General features: G+C 37.0%; 1 protein-coding gene across 1 annotated transcript in view; it reads left to right on the top strand.

The window, feature by feature from the left end:
* Positions 1–18,317, top strand: part of Unc13c (unc-13 homolog C) — a 280,832-nt gene that overhangs the window by 124,050 nt on the left and 138,465 nt on the right. Inside the window, exons 9-11 of the mRNA XM_048332735.1 lie at positions 7,911–8,080; positions 10,510–10,625; positions 11,962–12,125. Of these exons, the coding sequence (XP_048188692.1) occupies positions 7,911–8,080; positions 10,510–10,625; positions 11,962–12,125 (450 nt within the window). The remainder of the gene's footprint in view (positions 1–7,910; positions 8,081–10,509; positions 10,626–11,961; positions 12,126–18,317) is intronic.

The raw sequence follows: 18,317 nt of genomic DNA, 5'->3' as shown, positions 1-18,317 counted from the left end.
AAAAGTTAAAAAATAAAAGCATCCAGGCTGACTGCCATAAGCTCTTCTTTGTGACCTGTGAACTTCTGTTTTGAGACACCTATGGCATTTAGTCTCTCTCTGGCCCCTAATGGGACTTTGTATTTTCTTGTTCGTCATTCATGCTTAGTTTACATACCCTGCTCCCAGTAATCTCCTATTTTTCTTGTTTGATCTTCCATTCTCAGCCATTCTCTTAACAAAGCTTGTCAAGTAAGGCAAACTGAATACACATATTACATTTTCTTAGAAAGTACATTTCTGTCTTGGAACTTATCCATTTTCACAGTTTCTACATGATTCATGTAATGCAACTGTGGAAGACAGTCTGAAAACACAGACTTCATCAGTTAAATGTGAGACTAAAGATTCAACAGATATTTACAGTACTATTTGTGATATCTGTATGGTCTTGTGTGCTCACACACACACGCACACACACACACACATCAGTTACTTAATACCGTCATTAGACACTTAAAACTGAGATATAGAGAGGTGAAGTAATATAATTAACAAATGGTAGAACCAAACCAATTTTACTATTATGTGGCAGACATATGATACCATTCACACATTTTAAATATGATAATGGCTTTGTGCAATTAACACGATGTTTTCTGAGTTTTATCCATTTTGTGGTGTCTCTCAGTAGGCTATTCATTTATAGTACTAACATTTTAGTCCTGTTCATTTATAGTACTAACATCTTTTAAAATGCATTGTGGGGATTTACCATCACATTCCATTTCTCCACTCTTGAGATCTATATCCCTAGTCATATATATATGAAACTTTATGTGCATATAGATGTACCAAGTGACATACGTGTGTGCATGCGTGCACACACACGTATACACACACACAAATCTCTTCTATTTACTTCAGAGGACAATTTTCTGCTTTCTCATCTCTTTTTCTAGACTGTCTCTCTTTGAAGCACAATGAACACTAAAGATTTGCTAGAGCAAGCAAAACTTTTTATCATTTGATACTGATAATTACTGACTTAAGTTTATATCTTACATTAGGATTATATACTATTTTAATATTTTAGCAATTGTTTCATATTGTTAAATATTGCTTTCATTATCAGTATTTTAGTGTTATTTAATTTTTAATATTATTTTAACAACTTGCAAAACAGCTACTAAAATTCATTTATCCTAGCCAAATGCAGGTGGCTCATACTGTAATCCTAGTAACTCAGGAAGCTGGGATCTGAAGATTGAGGTTCGAAGCCAACCTAGCCAGATAAATCTGAGAGACTAATTTCCCATTAACCACCAAAAAGCCCAAAGTGAAGCTGTGGCTTAAGTGTCAGAGCACCAATCTTGAGCAAAAAAAAAAAGCTCAGGAACAGTACTTAGGCTCTGAGCTCAAGCCCTAGTGCCAGATATACACCCATAACCATTAGTTTATCCTGCCATGACACTTTATAAGGAGAAACAACTAGTTATAAAGATAGTAAGGTATGTTGTGCTATAATTGTGATAGTTGTGGCACGGGGGATTAAAGTATCAATAGGAGCTCTCCTTGCCTTCTGACTCTGTGATATGTTAGTGCAGTGGACTTCTTGGATCACTGCCCTTTTTCTTTTTTAAAGAAAATGTGGTAATAATGTAATTTCATCTTTTTTTTTTTTTTTTTTAGCCAGTCCTGGGCCTTGGACTCAGGGCCTGAGCACTGTCCCTGGCTTCCTTTTTGCTCAAGGCTAGCACTCTGCCACTTGAGCCACAGCGCCACTTCTGGCCGTTTTCTGTATATGTGGTGCTGGGGAATTGAACCCATGGCCTCATGTATATGAGGCAAGCTCTCTCGCCACTAGGCCATATCCCCAGCCCCTAATTTCATCTTTTATTATCTCTTATATCATTAACTTACACAACAAATTTATAATGTCCAAATACTACAAAGGAAATCCTTGAGAAAACTTAAAATGCCAGTTATGATTTTACTAACTCCCATAATAAATGTCCCTGTGAGAACAGGGTGTGGTGACTCATGTCTGTAATCCCTGCACTTGGGAGGCTGAGGCTAAAGGATCATGAGTTCAAGGCCAACCTGGGCTATCCTATTGTGCTATCCTCAGAAATAAAAGATGCAAAAAACCTGAGAAATCTCTCTGCATGGTTACTGAGTTATGGATTTTTCCATCTACAATAACAGAATTCAAAGAATTCAAAGATAGCAGGGTAGGAATCCTGACTCAGTAACCAATCCAAAACCAGTGTGGCAATGGAAATGGTTACATCATTCATACTAAATCACTCAGAGGAAATGTAAAAGCCAAGCATCTAGAGTATTTCCACTTAGTGGGTCAGAGTTTAAGGAATTAGGCTGTAAGGCGAGAATTTAATTACTCTTTGAAAGGCTGTCTCCAAATGGCTCTTAGAGGTTTGTGGCTCCTAGGTTTTTAAATCAATGCACTACCTTCCTGCCTCAGTTGAAATGAGATTACATGCAGTTACCAGAAGATATTTTAATGTATAATTTTTATTGTAGCAGAAAATTATAAAGAATAAAATATACATGAATTCTACCATCTATGTTTTAATAGAGACCCCTTAATTGAGTCCCAGTACTGGGACCTTAAACTCTTACTTGGCTTTTTTACCCAAGGCTGGCACTCTACCATGCGAGCCATAGCTCCACTTACAGGTTAATGGTTAAGTGAAAATATGATTCAGATTTGTCTGCTCAGGCTAGCTTTGAATCACAATCCTCAGCTCTCAGCCTCCTGAATAGTCAGGATTGCAGTTATGAGCCATAGGCCCTAATTAAAATAGATAGATAGATAGATAGATAGATAGATAGATAGATAGATAGATAGATAGATAGATAGATAGATATAGATAGATAGATAGGCAGACACGTTAATTTATGTCAAATAGGCATCATTAATGAATCTTATAACAAACCTAACACTTTGCTAGTTAAAAAATACTGCAGAATCTTATTTGATTTGCTTGAAATATGTAGCTAGAAATTTTACAATGCATCGATGAAGTTGTTTAATGACATTATTTCTATTGGCTTTTTTTCTGACATATTTTCTGAGACATCTTGTAGTTGTTTTATTATCTCTGCCTTAACTCTTAAGTTCATTGTCCATTTGAACAACTGTTAGTGGGTCTATTGCTTTTGCAAGGGGTACACTTGATTATGAATTGTTTTTCCAGTGAAGAACAAGTAGTTGAGCTTAAGACCAATTAATCTCAGAATAGGTTAAACTATGATACTTTGGGTAAGAAAAACATCACAAGAGATATGTAGACACGTAGTTGGGTCATACATAGGAAACTAACTTGAAAGAACTGTGGTTCAAAGCCAAGCTAGGCCGAAAAGTCCATGAGAATCTTTGGGGAGGCTTTTCATGAGTTTCAGATTTGATTCTTGATTGGTTAGATGACCTGTCAAAGAGAACTCAATTTCCTCCCCACTCCAGATGTAGAGAAGAAAGGGAGAATAATAGCTGTTTAAAATTTCTCATTCAGGAAGACAGAAAAACAGTTGACACACCCAGCAAATAAAATCCCATTGGATGCTATACTCAGAAGATCTTGATCCTTGTAGCAGAAATAAAGAATTGCTGAGCAAATTCATGAGCAAATACCAGACCCTTGTACCTTTCTTCTGTGATTTCTGTGATTGTTCACCAAATCCTAGGATCTACATCTGCATAGACTTTCTACACACAATTTGCCAATGTCTGTGCTCAAAATGGGTACTGTGTGAAGTACAAATAAATGGAAAGAGCCTCTAAACACAATTAAAAGGCCTTGCATTGTCGATAGTACCCATAAACTGGGGACATGCCTGAAAATCCAGGCATAGGATCTTCTTACTTGAGGGAGCACTGGACTTAGAGTCTGCTTCCTATTGCTCTGAGTGCAAAGACTCAGGAATTCTCTTTTTTTTTGGCCAGTCCCGGGCCTTGGACTCAGGGCCTGAGCACTGTCCCTGGCTTCTTCCCGCTCAAGGCTAGCACTCTGCCACTTGAGCCACAGCGCCGCTTCTGGCCGTTTTCTGTATATGTGGTGCTGGGGAATCGAACCTAGGGCCTCGTGTATACGAGGCAGGCACTCTTGCCACTAGGCTATATCCCCAGCCCTCAGGAATTCTCTTAAGTACATCTGTAGCCAGACAGACCTGAGGCACATTGCACAGTTATGCTTCCAGGAAAATTTACAGGGCTTCTAGGAGTCAGGATTCAAGACAATTCTATGTGAGAGTAACCAAATAAGACTGGAAGTTTTAACTCTTAGCTGTTGGCTTCCGTGTTCTAATTTGTCTCCCTTTACCCTCAGGCCTAGTAAAGTAATATGCTAGGGTGAGAACACAGCACCTTTAATCGGATCTTCCCCACTAATTTCCCCTTCCATGCCTCTGAGAGACCTAAGAAAAGAAAGTACTAGAAAAGTCCAGGAGCAACAATTTTTATCTCTATTTAAAGTTGCACTTAGAAGCCTCTGCTTATATAGCTATAATTTTTTTTGGACACAAAGCAGCCAGCTTTTCTCTACCTTGCAGGGTTCCAAATTATGATATTCTCAGGTCAATTTACAGAACAGGATGCAAGCAGAGTAAGCCTCTTTTGGCAAAGCTGTGCTCCCTTTCACCTCTGCTTACAGATTTATCTAGCTCAGGTTTGAGAGCATTGACTACAGTATGGATCTGGAAAATATCAAGATTCTGTAAAAAGCATATGCCAGCATGCTGAATGCTACCCCACCATTCCCTAAGGAAGACACCTCGGCGGGAGGCATGTGGTTGGAATCAGATATATAGCTAGCACAGCTGGGCCAGCTGTTCTGCTCTTGCATATCATATCACAATGTATTGGCTCACTATCCCAGGGCAATTAAGTCTTCCATCTGCCCTAGCATCTTCTCCAGAGTCAGTTCTATATTTTAGGGTTATTACTTGCAGCCCTTTTCATGCCTCTGAAGTTATAATAGCTAGTAGTCTACATTGCAAATAGCAGTGTCTGCTCTGGTTAGTTTATGAAGAGAAAAGCTTGTTTCATAAGCAATTAGCTGGCTCAGGGATTGTCGGAAAGGTCAAAGTGCCAATTTCTGAAGTCACTATGTGAGTTCTTTCAAGTAGATATTTGGAAAGATTGTATTATCTCTCCTCTTACTGCATAATGTACATATAACCTATAATATATAGAAACTAAACTGCATAAACAAGATTATGCTATGCGCATCTGGTTATATCATATAGTATATATATATATCGCAAGTATACAATGTCTTCTTTATGTATGGTGCATTCATATGCATACCTTCAGGAGGGTGTGGGGAGGGTATAAAACTCGAGGTGGGAAAGGGTGAAAACTACAGCAGTGGAACTCACTGGACACTGATGAAAGTGAACTGTACAACTCGAAGGTAGTGATGGGAAAGAGGAACTGGGAGAGAGGGAGGGAACAGAAGACTCTGTACAAAGGGAAATGTACTCATTACCTGACTCATCTAATTTTAATACCCCAGATCATCACCTTTGTAACAACGATGAAGGAAATAATTAAAAACAAAAAAATTAATGAATATCATCATATGTGTATAACTATTTTCACAAATGTCTATAGATTTATGTATATATGTGCAAACATACACACACCTATACATATGTATTGTCTCACCAAAATGAGACAAGATATTTTGTGTTAAGGAGTTGATTGCAAAAATATTTACCAATCCTTATTATCCTAGAGTTTTCTACTTATTTTGCCTGCTATTTTCAGGTTAAAAATTAATTAGATTTCTTATGTTTAAGGGCTTATATGCACTCTGGTGTCTTGTTTAATAAAATGCTAGCAAAGGGAACATCTCTCCGCTTTTCTGCTGTGTTGAGTATTAAGCTCATCCAAGAATAACTTATTTTTCCTGCTACTGTAAGATTTTCTTTGGATCTTTCCCTAAGACAAGACTAGAGTAAATAGACTAGTGGTTGAGTTTTGGGTTTTTTTTTTTTTTGCATGTACCTAGATTTTTAAAGACCAAAGACATTAAAATCTCAGCCATTTTTAATATAAATTCTGGACAAATTACCAAAGATTTTTTATCTAAATCTCCTTGCTACAGTGATTTTCTATTTAAAAAAAATATTTACCTGATTTGAGTGACAGAGTTGGAATCTAGTTTCTCCCCGAAAACTTTTATGAATCTCACTTTGTTTATAAAATGGAGGCAGAAATACTTGCCTTGCAAGATGTTTATAGCGGACAAGAAAATATCTTATAAGTTACCATGTATAGAGTGCAAAGTTCAGAGGAAAGTATATTAAATAAACCATAAGGTCAGAAAAAACTATAAGATGTGTGGAAAACATACATAGTTTGCCTCATCAAAAGAGGTGAAGGAAAGCAACAATTGAAAGATAGACTAGAATGTTTAAGAATAACACTTAAGGGCTGGGGATATGGCCTAGTGGCAAGAGTGCTTGCCTCCTATACATGAAGCCCTGGGTTCAATTCCCCAGCAGCACATATACAGAAAACGGCCAGGAAGCATCCTCTCACGCTGATCCCCAGGAGGTGGTGTTAAGAGGCCACTGGATGGAGGACCCAAATACCATCAATGGATCAGTTCATCCATTGAAGAACTCACAGTCCAGTGGGCTTTGAGAACATTGGGGACTAGTTGGGGACATGCCTTTGAAGGATAAATCTTATCCCTGGCCTTCTCCTTTCTTTCTCTGCTCCACTGTGCCTCTTCACAGAGATATTCTACAAAGAAGTCAACCAGTCATGGACTCCAACCTTTGACACCACAGGCTTCAATAAACCTTTCCTTGTTATACTTGGTTTTTGTCCAGTATTCTGTCACAGCGATGAGAAAAAAAAATACATGAATTGGTAGTTTATCAGGTTTTGTATATTGCTATTTAGTGAGCCCAACTTATTTGCGGATTTATTATATGCAGTTTTGACTAAGCACAGCAATAAAAAGAAGAAAGGAAGGAAGGGAGGAAGGATGGAAGGAAGGAAGGAAAAGAAGGAAGAAGCAAAGGAGGAAAGGAAGGAAGGAGGGAAGGAGGGAAGGAAGAAACTCTAAAATGAAAATGTTCATTTCCCACATATGCATTATACAACTCAGCATTGATGTAGAATCAAGCTCTTGGCTAGTCACGCATTAATTATAGTCAGTTGTGTTGAAGTTGCTGTCTCATCTGCTAAATGTTTCTCTGCCCTTTGTTTTTGTGAAAACCTGACTCCCCCAAAGCAAATAATGCCAAAAGAAAAACTAGATAAAAGTTACAGTTATTCTCTAAAGCCAAAGTGGTCGCATAATATGCTTGCTTAAGTGATAAAATTTTAGATGCAGTTAAAGGCAGTGTGTCTTTGATGAAAGTTGGGCAGCATTACAGGAAAAATGAATCCAGTGCAGAACCAAACACTATGCTTCCTGAGCACTCACTAATGATAATCTTGGAGCCATGTACTTTCAGATACCAAGGGTCTGCTGTACTGTTATTTTCTATTCTGTACAGTCTGCTTTCCTATTGTCTTTATATTTTTGATGAAGAATTTTCCTGAGTATAGATATGTCCTTCAAGATAACTTGCAAATAGGAAAAATGGCATAATTGAAAATACCCCAGGGCAAACATCTCTGACCCACATTTGACTATAACTAATTTAGTTATCAGAAATAGGACAGACTGGAATAGGGTTTTTCCCATATTCACATTATTGAACAAGTCAATATACCTGTATTGTATTTCTGCAGCTTCCAATGGTTAGAGTAAATCAGTGGAGAATTCCATTTATAATGCAATATGCCATGCCCTTCTGGATTAGACAGATTTACAATAAATTGCTGACATCAGATGGAATTTAGAACAGTTTCCCATGGTTGCTAACTTATGCACATTTATTTTCAGTGAATGCCATAACTCCACAGATCGAATCAAAGTCAGAGTGTGGGATGAAGATGATGACATTAAATCCAGAGTCAAGCAACATTTCAAAAAAGAATCAGATGATTTTCTGGGACAAACAATTGTAGAAGTAAGAACGCTGAGTGGAGAAATGGATGTCTGGTACAACTTAGGTGATTGATTATCTGTATATCTACTTTAAAATAACTTTAAATTACCTTGGTGGCATATTCCTAGGCTGTCCCTGAGTAAAACTGATGACCCTATCTGATTTTTATTAGAGCTGAAAAATAACCTAGCATCATCATCAATGTTTTTCTATAAAGGACATGATCCAAAGTCATCTTAATCACAGTCTCTGAGATGTCTTAATTAAATTTTTGAGGAATGACGATCATGAATCAAAAGTTGTCACAGCCCCAGTGTTACAAAGAACTATCACATAGGTCACCAATATGCTTTAGGAACTTAAAGTCTGCTCTTGACTTTTTTTATTACTTGCAAACTTGGAATAAGATAGTAGTTGATAAAGTAAATCTAGAGTTTCTCGTGGAGTTAATGCAACTCCAAATTAAGTAATAATTTAAAGAAAGGAACAGATTTAAATTAATCTGGACACTAATGATCAAACTAGACTACAAAGTCATTATCAGGAGTATTTTATTAAAAGGAATATTCCTTAAAGAAGATTAGGACTTCTAGAATATTGAAATAGAATTTTTAACCTAAGTGACAATGAGCACCCTCGTATATCTTTTTCAAATTATTAAGCAACTTTATATATGAAAACTGAGGTGTTAGGAGGAAACTGCAAGCCCTAACTCTATGCAGTAGTCACAAATTATATTTTAATTAAAGAAGATTACCTATGTATAGGTTTTTTTTCCTCTCAGCCAGCATGTTCTTAAGTTGAGTTGGTAAAGTTCTAAGAACAGATAGTCCTCAAGTTTGAGTTATATTTGTTTACTCCAACACGCTATTACTAAAGTCAGCTATCTAGCTTTCATGCTGAAACGTTTTTGTCTGGAGAGAAAATTATAATTCAGCACAATGCAGTTGGCTGTGACAATTGATCTTCAGAAAACAGTGTTGTACTCTCATTGTTGAATTGCAGGTTGGGGAGGGGGTAATGAAGAGGGAGAAAAGAATGGAGGAAAAGGAAGAAGGAGAGAGAAGAGATGCAAATTTCAGCTTTCTTAGTTTTGTGTAAAGTTCTTTGTGTAACTTCCGTGCTCAGAATTCATCCTACTACACAGATAAAGACTCAGACACAAGCCCTGGCAAATCTCAGTCTCCTTCCCATAGAACTGTTGGGATAATCACAGTTAAAAATCAAAGAACCAATAAAGCGCCCCCTGGAACTCTGGGAAGAGGCAGGTGGCATGCACATGCCAGGATTTGCAAGCAGAGAATTGCTGTTTGCTGGGAATCAACGGAATCTCTTCTGGCAGGAAAAAACTTGCATGGTTCTGGGACTGTCAGAGAAGAGTCTTTACAACTCACTGATGATTAAATAGTAAGATAAGACATCAGCAGGCACTCCACAAGAGGAAAATGGCTTCCTGGCTTAATTATAACATTGTTATCTTTAAGGAATTGTACAAAGGGGTTTCAATCCAGCATTTTAGATTATAAGTATAATGCATCTTGGTTGATGTCTACCTTCCATAATTCTCCCTCATTTGTCCCGACCTCACTCATTCCCTGAGTAATTATCATTTCCACTTTTACATATGCACATCGAATATAACTAGAAATGTAGTTACATTAATAAACATGACTAATTAAAGGAATTTCCAACACAGATTTTGTGTGTTTGCTTAAATCCTGGTTTTCTTTATTAAAGCATAAGCCTAACTTCTATATATTTAATTGTGGAATGAGTATCAAACTTAGACCCCTGCTGACATTTATAGTCCAAGAAATTTGTGAGTGAACCTTTATTTCTGTTAGATCAGTTTATCTCTCTCTCTCGCACACAAACACATTTTGATGAATTGATAGCATCTTGATTCCACTTGAATCATCAATTAATATTTGTATGTATCAAATATGTAAATATAATTAGTATTGGTAAATCTACAAAGGCTTTGCACAGACTACAGTTCTTATGAATCGCTGAAAATAAAAATTATTTTGCTGTGCTTGTTGTTGGGGTTACCCAGACCCTTGTTTCATTTTTTCCAGTCCAGGAAAAAAAAAACAACCTGAGCATTGAGAGATTTTAAATGAAGATCTTTTAGCTTTTCTGGTTAACTTTAGTCCTCTTACTTTTAATTGCCACAACATTTATTTAATTTTACTATGTAAACTGATCCCGTGCATGGATAGCCAATTTGAAAGGACAAGATCATTTTGTGTTTGACATTTTTTATTTGGAAAATCTTGTAAGATAGCCTAACACTGTGACATAACAGGCACATAGTTTAAATTGTGAATCACCACGGTTATATCATCATACTGGACCGAAAAAAATTCCCTGGGTTTTAGGCATATATGGTTCTTATTACATGTTTTAAGAATTTGAATAAGAAATTTGCTATAGGTGACATAAATAACCACATACTTTATTTATTTGTTTGTTTGTTTTTTGCTTCCTCAGAGAAGCGGACAGATAAGTCAGCTGTATCGGGGGCCATTCGATTGAAAATCAATGTGGAAATAAAAGGAGAGGAGAAAGTTGCTCCATATCATATACAATATACATGTTTACATGAGGTAAGCACATTTTATTAAAGCTAACACTGACCAGAGTGTAAGAATCATTGCTTTGGTTCTCACAGTTAAGCATATTCAGAACGAATGCTTAATTTCAGAATTCAGCATTGGGTTTGTAACCGATTACTATAGTAAATAATTTAAATGTTCTTTATCATTTTCTCTTTAGTAAAATGAAGTGCAAATATTCACATATACCAAATATCCACAGGTTTAAAATTTTACAGATGTGTTTAGGGAAAATAATACACAAAATAGAAAAGCTTCCTTTCTAGTGTCTCTTAGGAAAGGTACTTTATCTGTCTGAAGGTAGTTCCCCATCTTTTTGCTATATGGGTCAAGTATCATTTGCATCAGAGAGTTCTTCAATACAGCTCAAACCTACTAGGAAATTGGAAGGGAATACCAAAATCGAGAGACACAGGGTAAAAAAAGACAAACAACTACAAAAGCAATACTTACAAACTGTTTGATGAAAATGTACTGAACAACTGAACAACTCATGGGGGGGGAAGGGAAAAGGGGAGGGGGGAGGGAGGAATGAGGGACAAGGTAACAAACAGTACAAGAAATACATCCAATGCCTAAGGTATGAAACTGTAACCTCTCTGCAATTCAGTTGGATAATAAAAATATTTTATTAAGGTGGTTTTATTTTTAGATCAATGAAAAAAGAAATTCCTTAGATTGGCATGATGAGGAGCTCAAGCATAGGAAGATAAGATATGTGCTCTTAAGCTTCTCTTTGCAGAATCTTTCTCCTGGTTCAAGAGCCAGAAAGAGATAGAATCCAAGAAAAGCATCTTCACTTGATACAAGTTAAACCCATCCAGCAGTTCCAAACCTGTTAGAAGAAGAGAATTGAGAATACTGATTTCTTTTCCCTCTACAGAATTCTCAGATACTCATTTTCAACTCTCTAACCATTACGCTGACTCTTACCATTTTGCTGATAAAGCTCATTCAAATCATTTATTTAACTAAATTCTGTGCCAGCATAGCCAGCCTCATACTATTTATCCAGATCACTATAATTTATTCCGAGTCCATGAATGCAAAATATTGTTATATACAAACATTTTTACTTCCTTCTGGAAATTTCTGGGTGGATACAAGCTATTTAAATTCCTGATTCTATATAGTCTTAGGTAGAAGTAGAGGCAGATTTTGTGTGACAAACAAAATAAATATTCGGGATATTTCTATTGTTCTTAGATGTTGTCACAGCATTAGATGTAACTGCATGCAAGTATATTCTACTGATACTTGACAATTTCAAGTATTTCTGGTCTGTTATGAGGACTCACTGAACAACTGAAAACCCACTTGCTTTCAGAATCTGTTCCATTACTTGACTGAAGTGAAAGCTAATGGTGGAGTGAAGATCCCAGAGGTCAAAGGAGATGAGGCCTGGAAGGTTTTCTTTGATGATGCCTCCCAAGAAATAGTTGATGAATTTGCCATGCGTTATGGGATTGAATCCATTTATCAAGCTATGACGTAAGTACTATAAAACATGTACCTGGTGTGAAGCTTCTGTTGAAATCTAAAGAGAAGAGGCATTCATGTCAGTTCCTGTCATTCAAGTGAAGCTTGTTTAAGAGGGTTACATTTTGTGGTACTTGTTTGGTTTTTGTTTTTATTTCTGGTGGTGGTGGTGGTGGTGGTGGAGGTGTGTGAGTGAGTGACTTGTGTGTGTACATGCGCACATGCAGGTGTACCAGTCTTGGGGCTTGAACTCAAGGCCTTAGCATTGTCCCTGAACTTCTTTGTTCAGTGCTCTAACACTTAAGCCATAGCTCCATTGCCAGCTTTTTGGTAATTAATTGGAGATATGACTCTCAAAAACTTTCCTGCTCATGCTAGCCTCAACTGCGATCCTCAGCGCTCAGCCTCTTGAGTAGCTAGAATTATAGGGGTGAGCCACAGGCACCCAGCTTATACATGTTTTCTATTCAGCATAGCTCTCAAGTATTAGGGGTTCGTGACTCACTACTACCATGTTCAGGTCTCTTGATTCGCCCCAGCAGCCTCTAGGGGACTAGAAATACAAATTCTCAACCAACCTCAGACCTCCTCAATGGGAAATTGGGAGGGGGAACCCAGCATTTTATGTTTTAACAAGTCATATAGGTGATTCTCATATGCTCCTAAGTTTGAGAATTGTCTTATTTGATATCTGCCCAAACTAAAGACCATTTCTAGATCCATGATAACAACTCAATGTAATTGCAATTGAATGAATCAGAAACAGAGGGTGTTTTTCAGAACTATATTTCATCTCAACTTGTCCTGGTATATCTGTATGTTAGAGTTTTCAGTTACCAAAAGCAAATTAAATAGAACTTAAAAGTTTAAGCTGATACAGATATTGATCCCCACATTTGTGTTGTATTACAAACCATATTGACCATTTTTAACATTTGGAAGAGTTTTAGATACTGACATTTTTTTTTTAGTCAGGTGCTGAAATATAACTTTTAAACATCATTTGACCATAACTTCAAAATGATACTTCAGCAACTGGGCTATATAAACTAGATTCCTACCATATTGTGAGCTAAAAAAAAAACTCATTTGAAAAAGGAAGGAAAATTTATAAATAAACCTGTCTCCAAATTTAAACTGATTGACTAGTAAATCAATATATTCCTCCTGTTTTGAAAGTTTGCTTCAGGGGACCAAAAATTAAAAAAAATATATGTCACCACAAGAAATTCCCACAAAAATGAACCAAGTAACTACCACCACCAACAACAAAAAGATACTTTCAAACTGCATATTTCAAGTTTATCTCAGAACTACTTCCTCTTAATTTTTAAAAGTGCAGAATTGAGGGCTGGGGATATAGCCTAGTGGCAAGAGTGCCTGCCTCGGATACACGAGGCCCTAGGTTCGATTCCCCAGCACCACATATACAGAAAATGGCCAGAAGTGGCACTGTGGCTCAAGTGGTAGAGTGCTAGCCTTGAGCGGGAAGAAGCCAGGGACAGTGCTCAGGCCCTGAGTCCAAGGCCCAGGACTGGCCAAAAAAAAAAAAAAAAAAAAAAAGTGCAGAATTGAGGATCTCTACTTCACAGGAGAACAATGTCTTATCTGTGTAGTAAGGAGATGTACATCCATGTTTGGGAAAGTACAAAAACAACTTGATTTTTGTCCATTTTCCTAGGTATACCATTTAGATAAAAACAACTCACATTACAGTTTCTTTGTGATGCTTAAAGACCCTTATATGCTTAGCTAAATCCCCAGGTGACTTCATAATCATCTGCTTAGTGTAGATTCTTTGCTTTCCCTTAAGTATATTCCCACTTCTTTGAAGATGGATTTGACAAAGAAATAAATAAGAGGAAGTGTGTATTAAGTCAGAGAGTCTGGTAGTGCATTATTAAATTTTTCTCCAGTGGATTTCTCCTCATAGCAAAGGAGCTAAATCTGTTTTGCTGGTAAAGAACATGTTCACTAAGACTCAATTTCCCAGTCTTCCAATATACTTCCTGCTTACTGTAAATGCACTCATTACCTTTCCTTTTAACCATAGACCATTCTCTATAAAGGCACAATTATTCACCTTACTTGTTGCATAAAAGAATACATCCTTCTTCTAGAGCATTCTGAGGAAGAGAGGGACTACAATTTTCCTGTTTACAGAAGTGGTTGATCAAGCACTGAAGAAGTTGTGCCCACTTAGCAAGCAAATGAAATCATCTCTCTAAAATACAGGTGACTTTCACCAGACACTAGTGAGTGGCTCACACCTGTAATCTTAGCTTCTCAGGAGACCAAGATTGAGAGGATCACATTTTGAGGCTGACACAGATAGGAAAAGTTCATAAGACCTCCATCTCAACAGCTATTTTCCCAGCTATCAGGGAAACTTGAATAGGAAGAATACTAATGTGAAAATATACCTCTCCCAAAGCCAATGATGCCCAACAAAACAAAAGTCAATGTACTACAGTATAAAATTAATTTTAGATTTGTTGAGAGGCAACATGTCTTTGCCAAAAATTGGGTGGCATCATGGGGAAAAAATTAATTCATCCACCTACAATATTTGAGATAACTAGCATGCAGCAATATCTAGTTTTTGATAGGCAGTGTTAATGTCATACATGACCATAATTTTTGTGACAGTAATGTAGCCTACTTCATGTGGTTTTGTCTTACGATGCTCAGAACTCTACAAATAGTATAGGTAAATGTGAGAACTTTTAGACTACTGAATAATAGCATTTGTGCTCTTTCATCAATGGTGACCTCCTTAGAACAATATGCCCACAGATGTTAAATCTCAAAATTTGTCATTTTTCTCACTGTTGGATTGCTTAGTTATTTATATATTTGGAGTGTTAACTGCTTACCAGATGTATAGTTTGCAATTACCTTCTCCTATTCTTCACTCACTGATTGTGTCTGTTGTTCCACAGAAGCTTCTGAGTTTTATATCATCCTATTTATTTTTGCTTTTGCTCCCATTTCCTTTTGGCTCATGTCCAAATAGCCATTGGCCAACCCAATGTTATAAGACTTTTCCCTTTGCTAAATGAAATCTCTTTAGTTAGTGTAAACCCTAGAAATAAGAGAGACATTCTTCTAATAGTTTCAAAGACACAAAACATGAATTAGGCATCAGCATCATCATTTTGGGAGCCGGAAGTATACTTGAGACTCAGACAAAGAAAATGACTTCTTTAGGTCTATGCTTTCCTGTGTTCTCCTAATAGTTTCATACTTTGAGGTCTTACCTTTAAGTTGATTTTTTTTATAGCATGAGAAAAGGGTCTGTGTTATATTTCTGCATGTGGATACCCACTGTTCCCAGCATACTTATTGTAAAGACTTATCTTTTTCATATCCAGTGTTTTTGACACTTTGGTCAGAAAATCATCTGGCTGTCATTTCCGTTTATCTCTGTTTCTATTCTGTTCCATTGGTCTCTCTGTCAGTTTTTGTGCTAGTTTCATGCTGTGTTATTCATGATTTAAGCATTATTTTTGAGCGTGTTATTCTAGCTTTTCCCAGGGAGCCTAAAACTCAGTTTGTTAAATTGTTTTGACACTAGCCCCATTTACTTGTAGAAACAATGACAAGTGCTTTTAACATTATCAATCCATTGTTTTTTTAATCAGTTTTGGGGGTGCAGGATGCTAAACATTTCTAGGGATTTCTGTAATACTTTATGACCCTAGTTATTTTGTTTATTCTTTTTCTGAAAGGGTACTTTTTTGAAGGGTTGTTTGCAAGATGGGTACACTCATTTTAAGCTGTTGTTTAACTGTTAATCCTGTTCCCCTTTGAGAACAGTTTAACTAACATTGGAACTGTATCTGCTTAAAGGAAAAAGGGAAATTTTTTTAAAGAAGTGGTTAGAAGCAAGAAAAAAAGTTTGCTTTGGCTGTAACCATGCATAAAGAAAGGGTGCACATAAACTCAGTGTTTTGCCAAATTTTATGTAGGATAGAAGTCCATCACCAGGGAGTTCTGCAAAGGGTGGATTCTCTCAGGCATATACTCCCAAGGTTTCAACCAGGTCAACTGCTGAGACAGGAAGAAGTGACCCCCACATGTTACCTATGTTCAGATGCACAGCCTAATAGAGTTTGTCAAGATTAGACTTTCCATTTTACAGATGGGAAAATCTCAATACAGGAGCGATAATCCTACTAAAATTGAAAAAGATGTAAAAATATATTAATTGTACAAACAGGGGTTGCATTGTGATATTTCCATGCATGTCCTTAGATCACAGTCATCCTCCAACCAACCCTATTTGTAAAACTTTCTTACTGTATTTTAAAAAGAACTTGCAGATAGTTCTATTTTTCTAAGTCAGTGTAAGGATACCATTTTGCTGGGCACCCGGCCAGTGGCTCACACCTGTAATCCTAGCTATTCAAGAAGCTGAGATCTAGGATCGAGGTTCAAAGCCAGCCAGGGAAGAAATCCCCACAAGACTCTTACCTCCAATTAACCACCAAAAATGTGAGAAGTAGAGCTGCTCCACTAGTTGTAGAGCACTAACCTTGAACACAAAAGCTCAGGGACAGCACCCAAGCCCCAGGACCAGAAGCACACATACACACACATGCGCACTATCACACACATATGCACATACACACAAATCTACAGTTGAGTAAAAGTTGAATTAGCAGTACTTAAAATTTATATTTTATACGTTTTTTAAAATAAGGTAACAACAAGCTAATGATGTATTAACGATACTGCATACATTTTTTTTTCAATCACAAAAATCTAAAACTTTAGTTTGAGGTACCAGTATGACTATTTGAGGTCATGGTATTTTTGGTTGTTGTTGTTGTTGTTATGTATATACACATACATAGTATACACATGCATATGTGTGTATTGACCTGAACGTGTACAAGGATGTTTGCATCCTGCTTGTTTGGGCAGTTTGAGGGTTTCCTTTTCATGTTTACGGAGCAGCTAAGTGCTGCCAGCATCCAGCAGCAGACCTTAAATTGAAAGGGAAGTCCCTAAACATTTTCCATTCTTTGCCATGTCTTTATTCAAATGAAGTGCTGTTTTAGACAGAGGAAAGACATTCATCTGCTCCTACTGGCAGACTCAAGTTTCTCTCAAATTATGAGAGGGAGAAGAATAGGAGCAACCTGTGAATGTTGTCTTGCTAAGAGCAGAACATACATCATCCCGAGGGTATCCCAGCCCAGTTGTTCTTCCAGCCTCTCTTCTTTCTTTGTTGGAATAGGAATTGATTGACAGCCCTTCTGGGAAGCAGGCTGGGCCCAAATCTCTGATGCAGAAGAATACAACAAATGGCTCCTAGAAATACCTTCCCATGTCTTTCTGGTTAGGTTAATAGTTTAGTAGTTTAGATACTAGTAAAGCATTGGGTATTTCTCAATCTCACCAACTGCCCTAAAATTAGGGAATCTTCCTCCCAGGTATGGGAGATCATTGACTGGTAGCCTATATTTCTAGTGTAGCCAATATTTCTAGTGCTGTTGTGATGTAACATCATTTTTCATTTCCTTTGAAGTTTCCATGGGAGGCATAAAGGGGTGGTGACTCAGCTAGCTACTGACCATCCCACCCAAGAAATTGCCTCTTAAATTTTAATCAGGAAGTGCAACATTTCTGTCAGTTCCCTAAGATGAATACATGGCTAATGCTCTGGAAATTTTCAAATACTGCTCTCAGTATACTGATGATGAGTAGAGCACTATTAACCTTCAAAGTAGCAATCATCATTACAGCATTGCCTGCTATGTTCACAAGGTAATTGGATGTTGCCATAAACTGTCATACTCAAGGTACCTACTGAGCACATGTCCTCTGCTCTTTAATTCTGCATGGGTACCTTTAGCTCATATTGCTTTGTTTTGATCAAGAAGTTATTGGCTAATTCCTGGGGATGGAACATTAGTAGGCTAAGTATGATCTGGATAAAAGGACAAGAAAATAAGAGCTATGCATATTGTAGAAGAAACAGATGTGCAAACACCATGCCACAATGAAGAGACAGATGTGATCCAAAGGAATCAGGAGATATATACACTCTCATGCTCATGGTTTGTTTCTTCTCAATTACCATGATACAGAATGTATCTCTGGCTTGCAACCAATTAAAAATGGCAGAAGATACTTAAAAATAAATACTTTTAAAAAATATTTTCTGACTACCATACGTGAGGAGCTTTAGCAGTA

This window comes from Perognathus longimembris, chromosome 23, assembly GCF_023159225.1.
Source record: "Perognathus longimembris pacificus isolate PPM17 chromosome 23, ASM2315922v1, whole genome shotgun sequence".
Classification (NCBI taxonomy): Eukaryota; Metazoa; Chordata; class Mammalia; order Rodentia; family Heteromyidae; genus Perognathus; species Perognathus longimembris.
The sequence above is the reverse complement of the archived record's forward strand: the minus strand, read 5'-3'. Positions and strand labels throughout refer to the sequence as shown.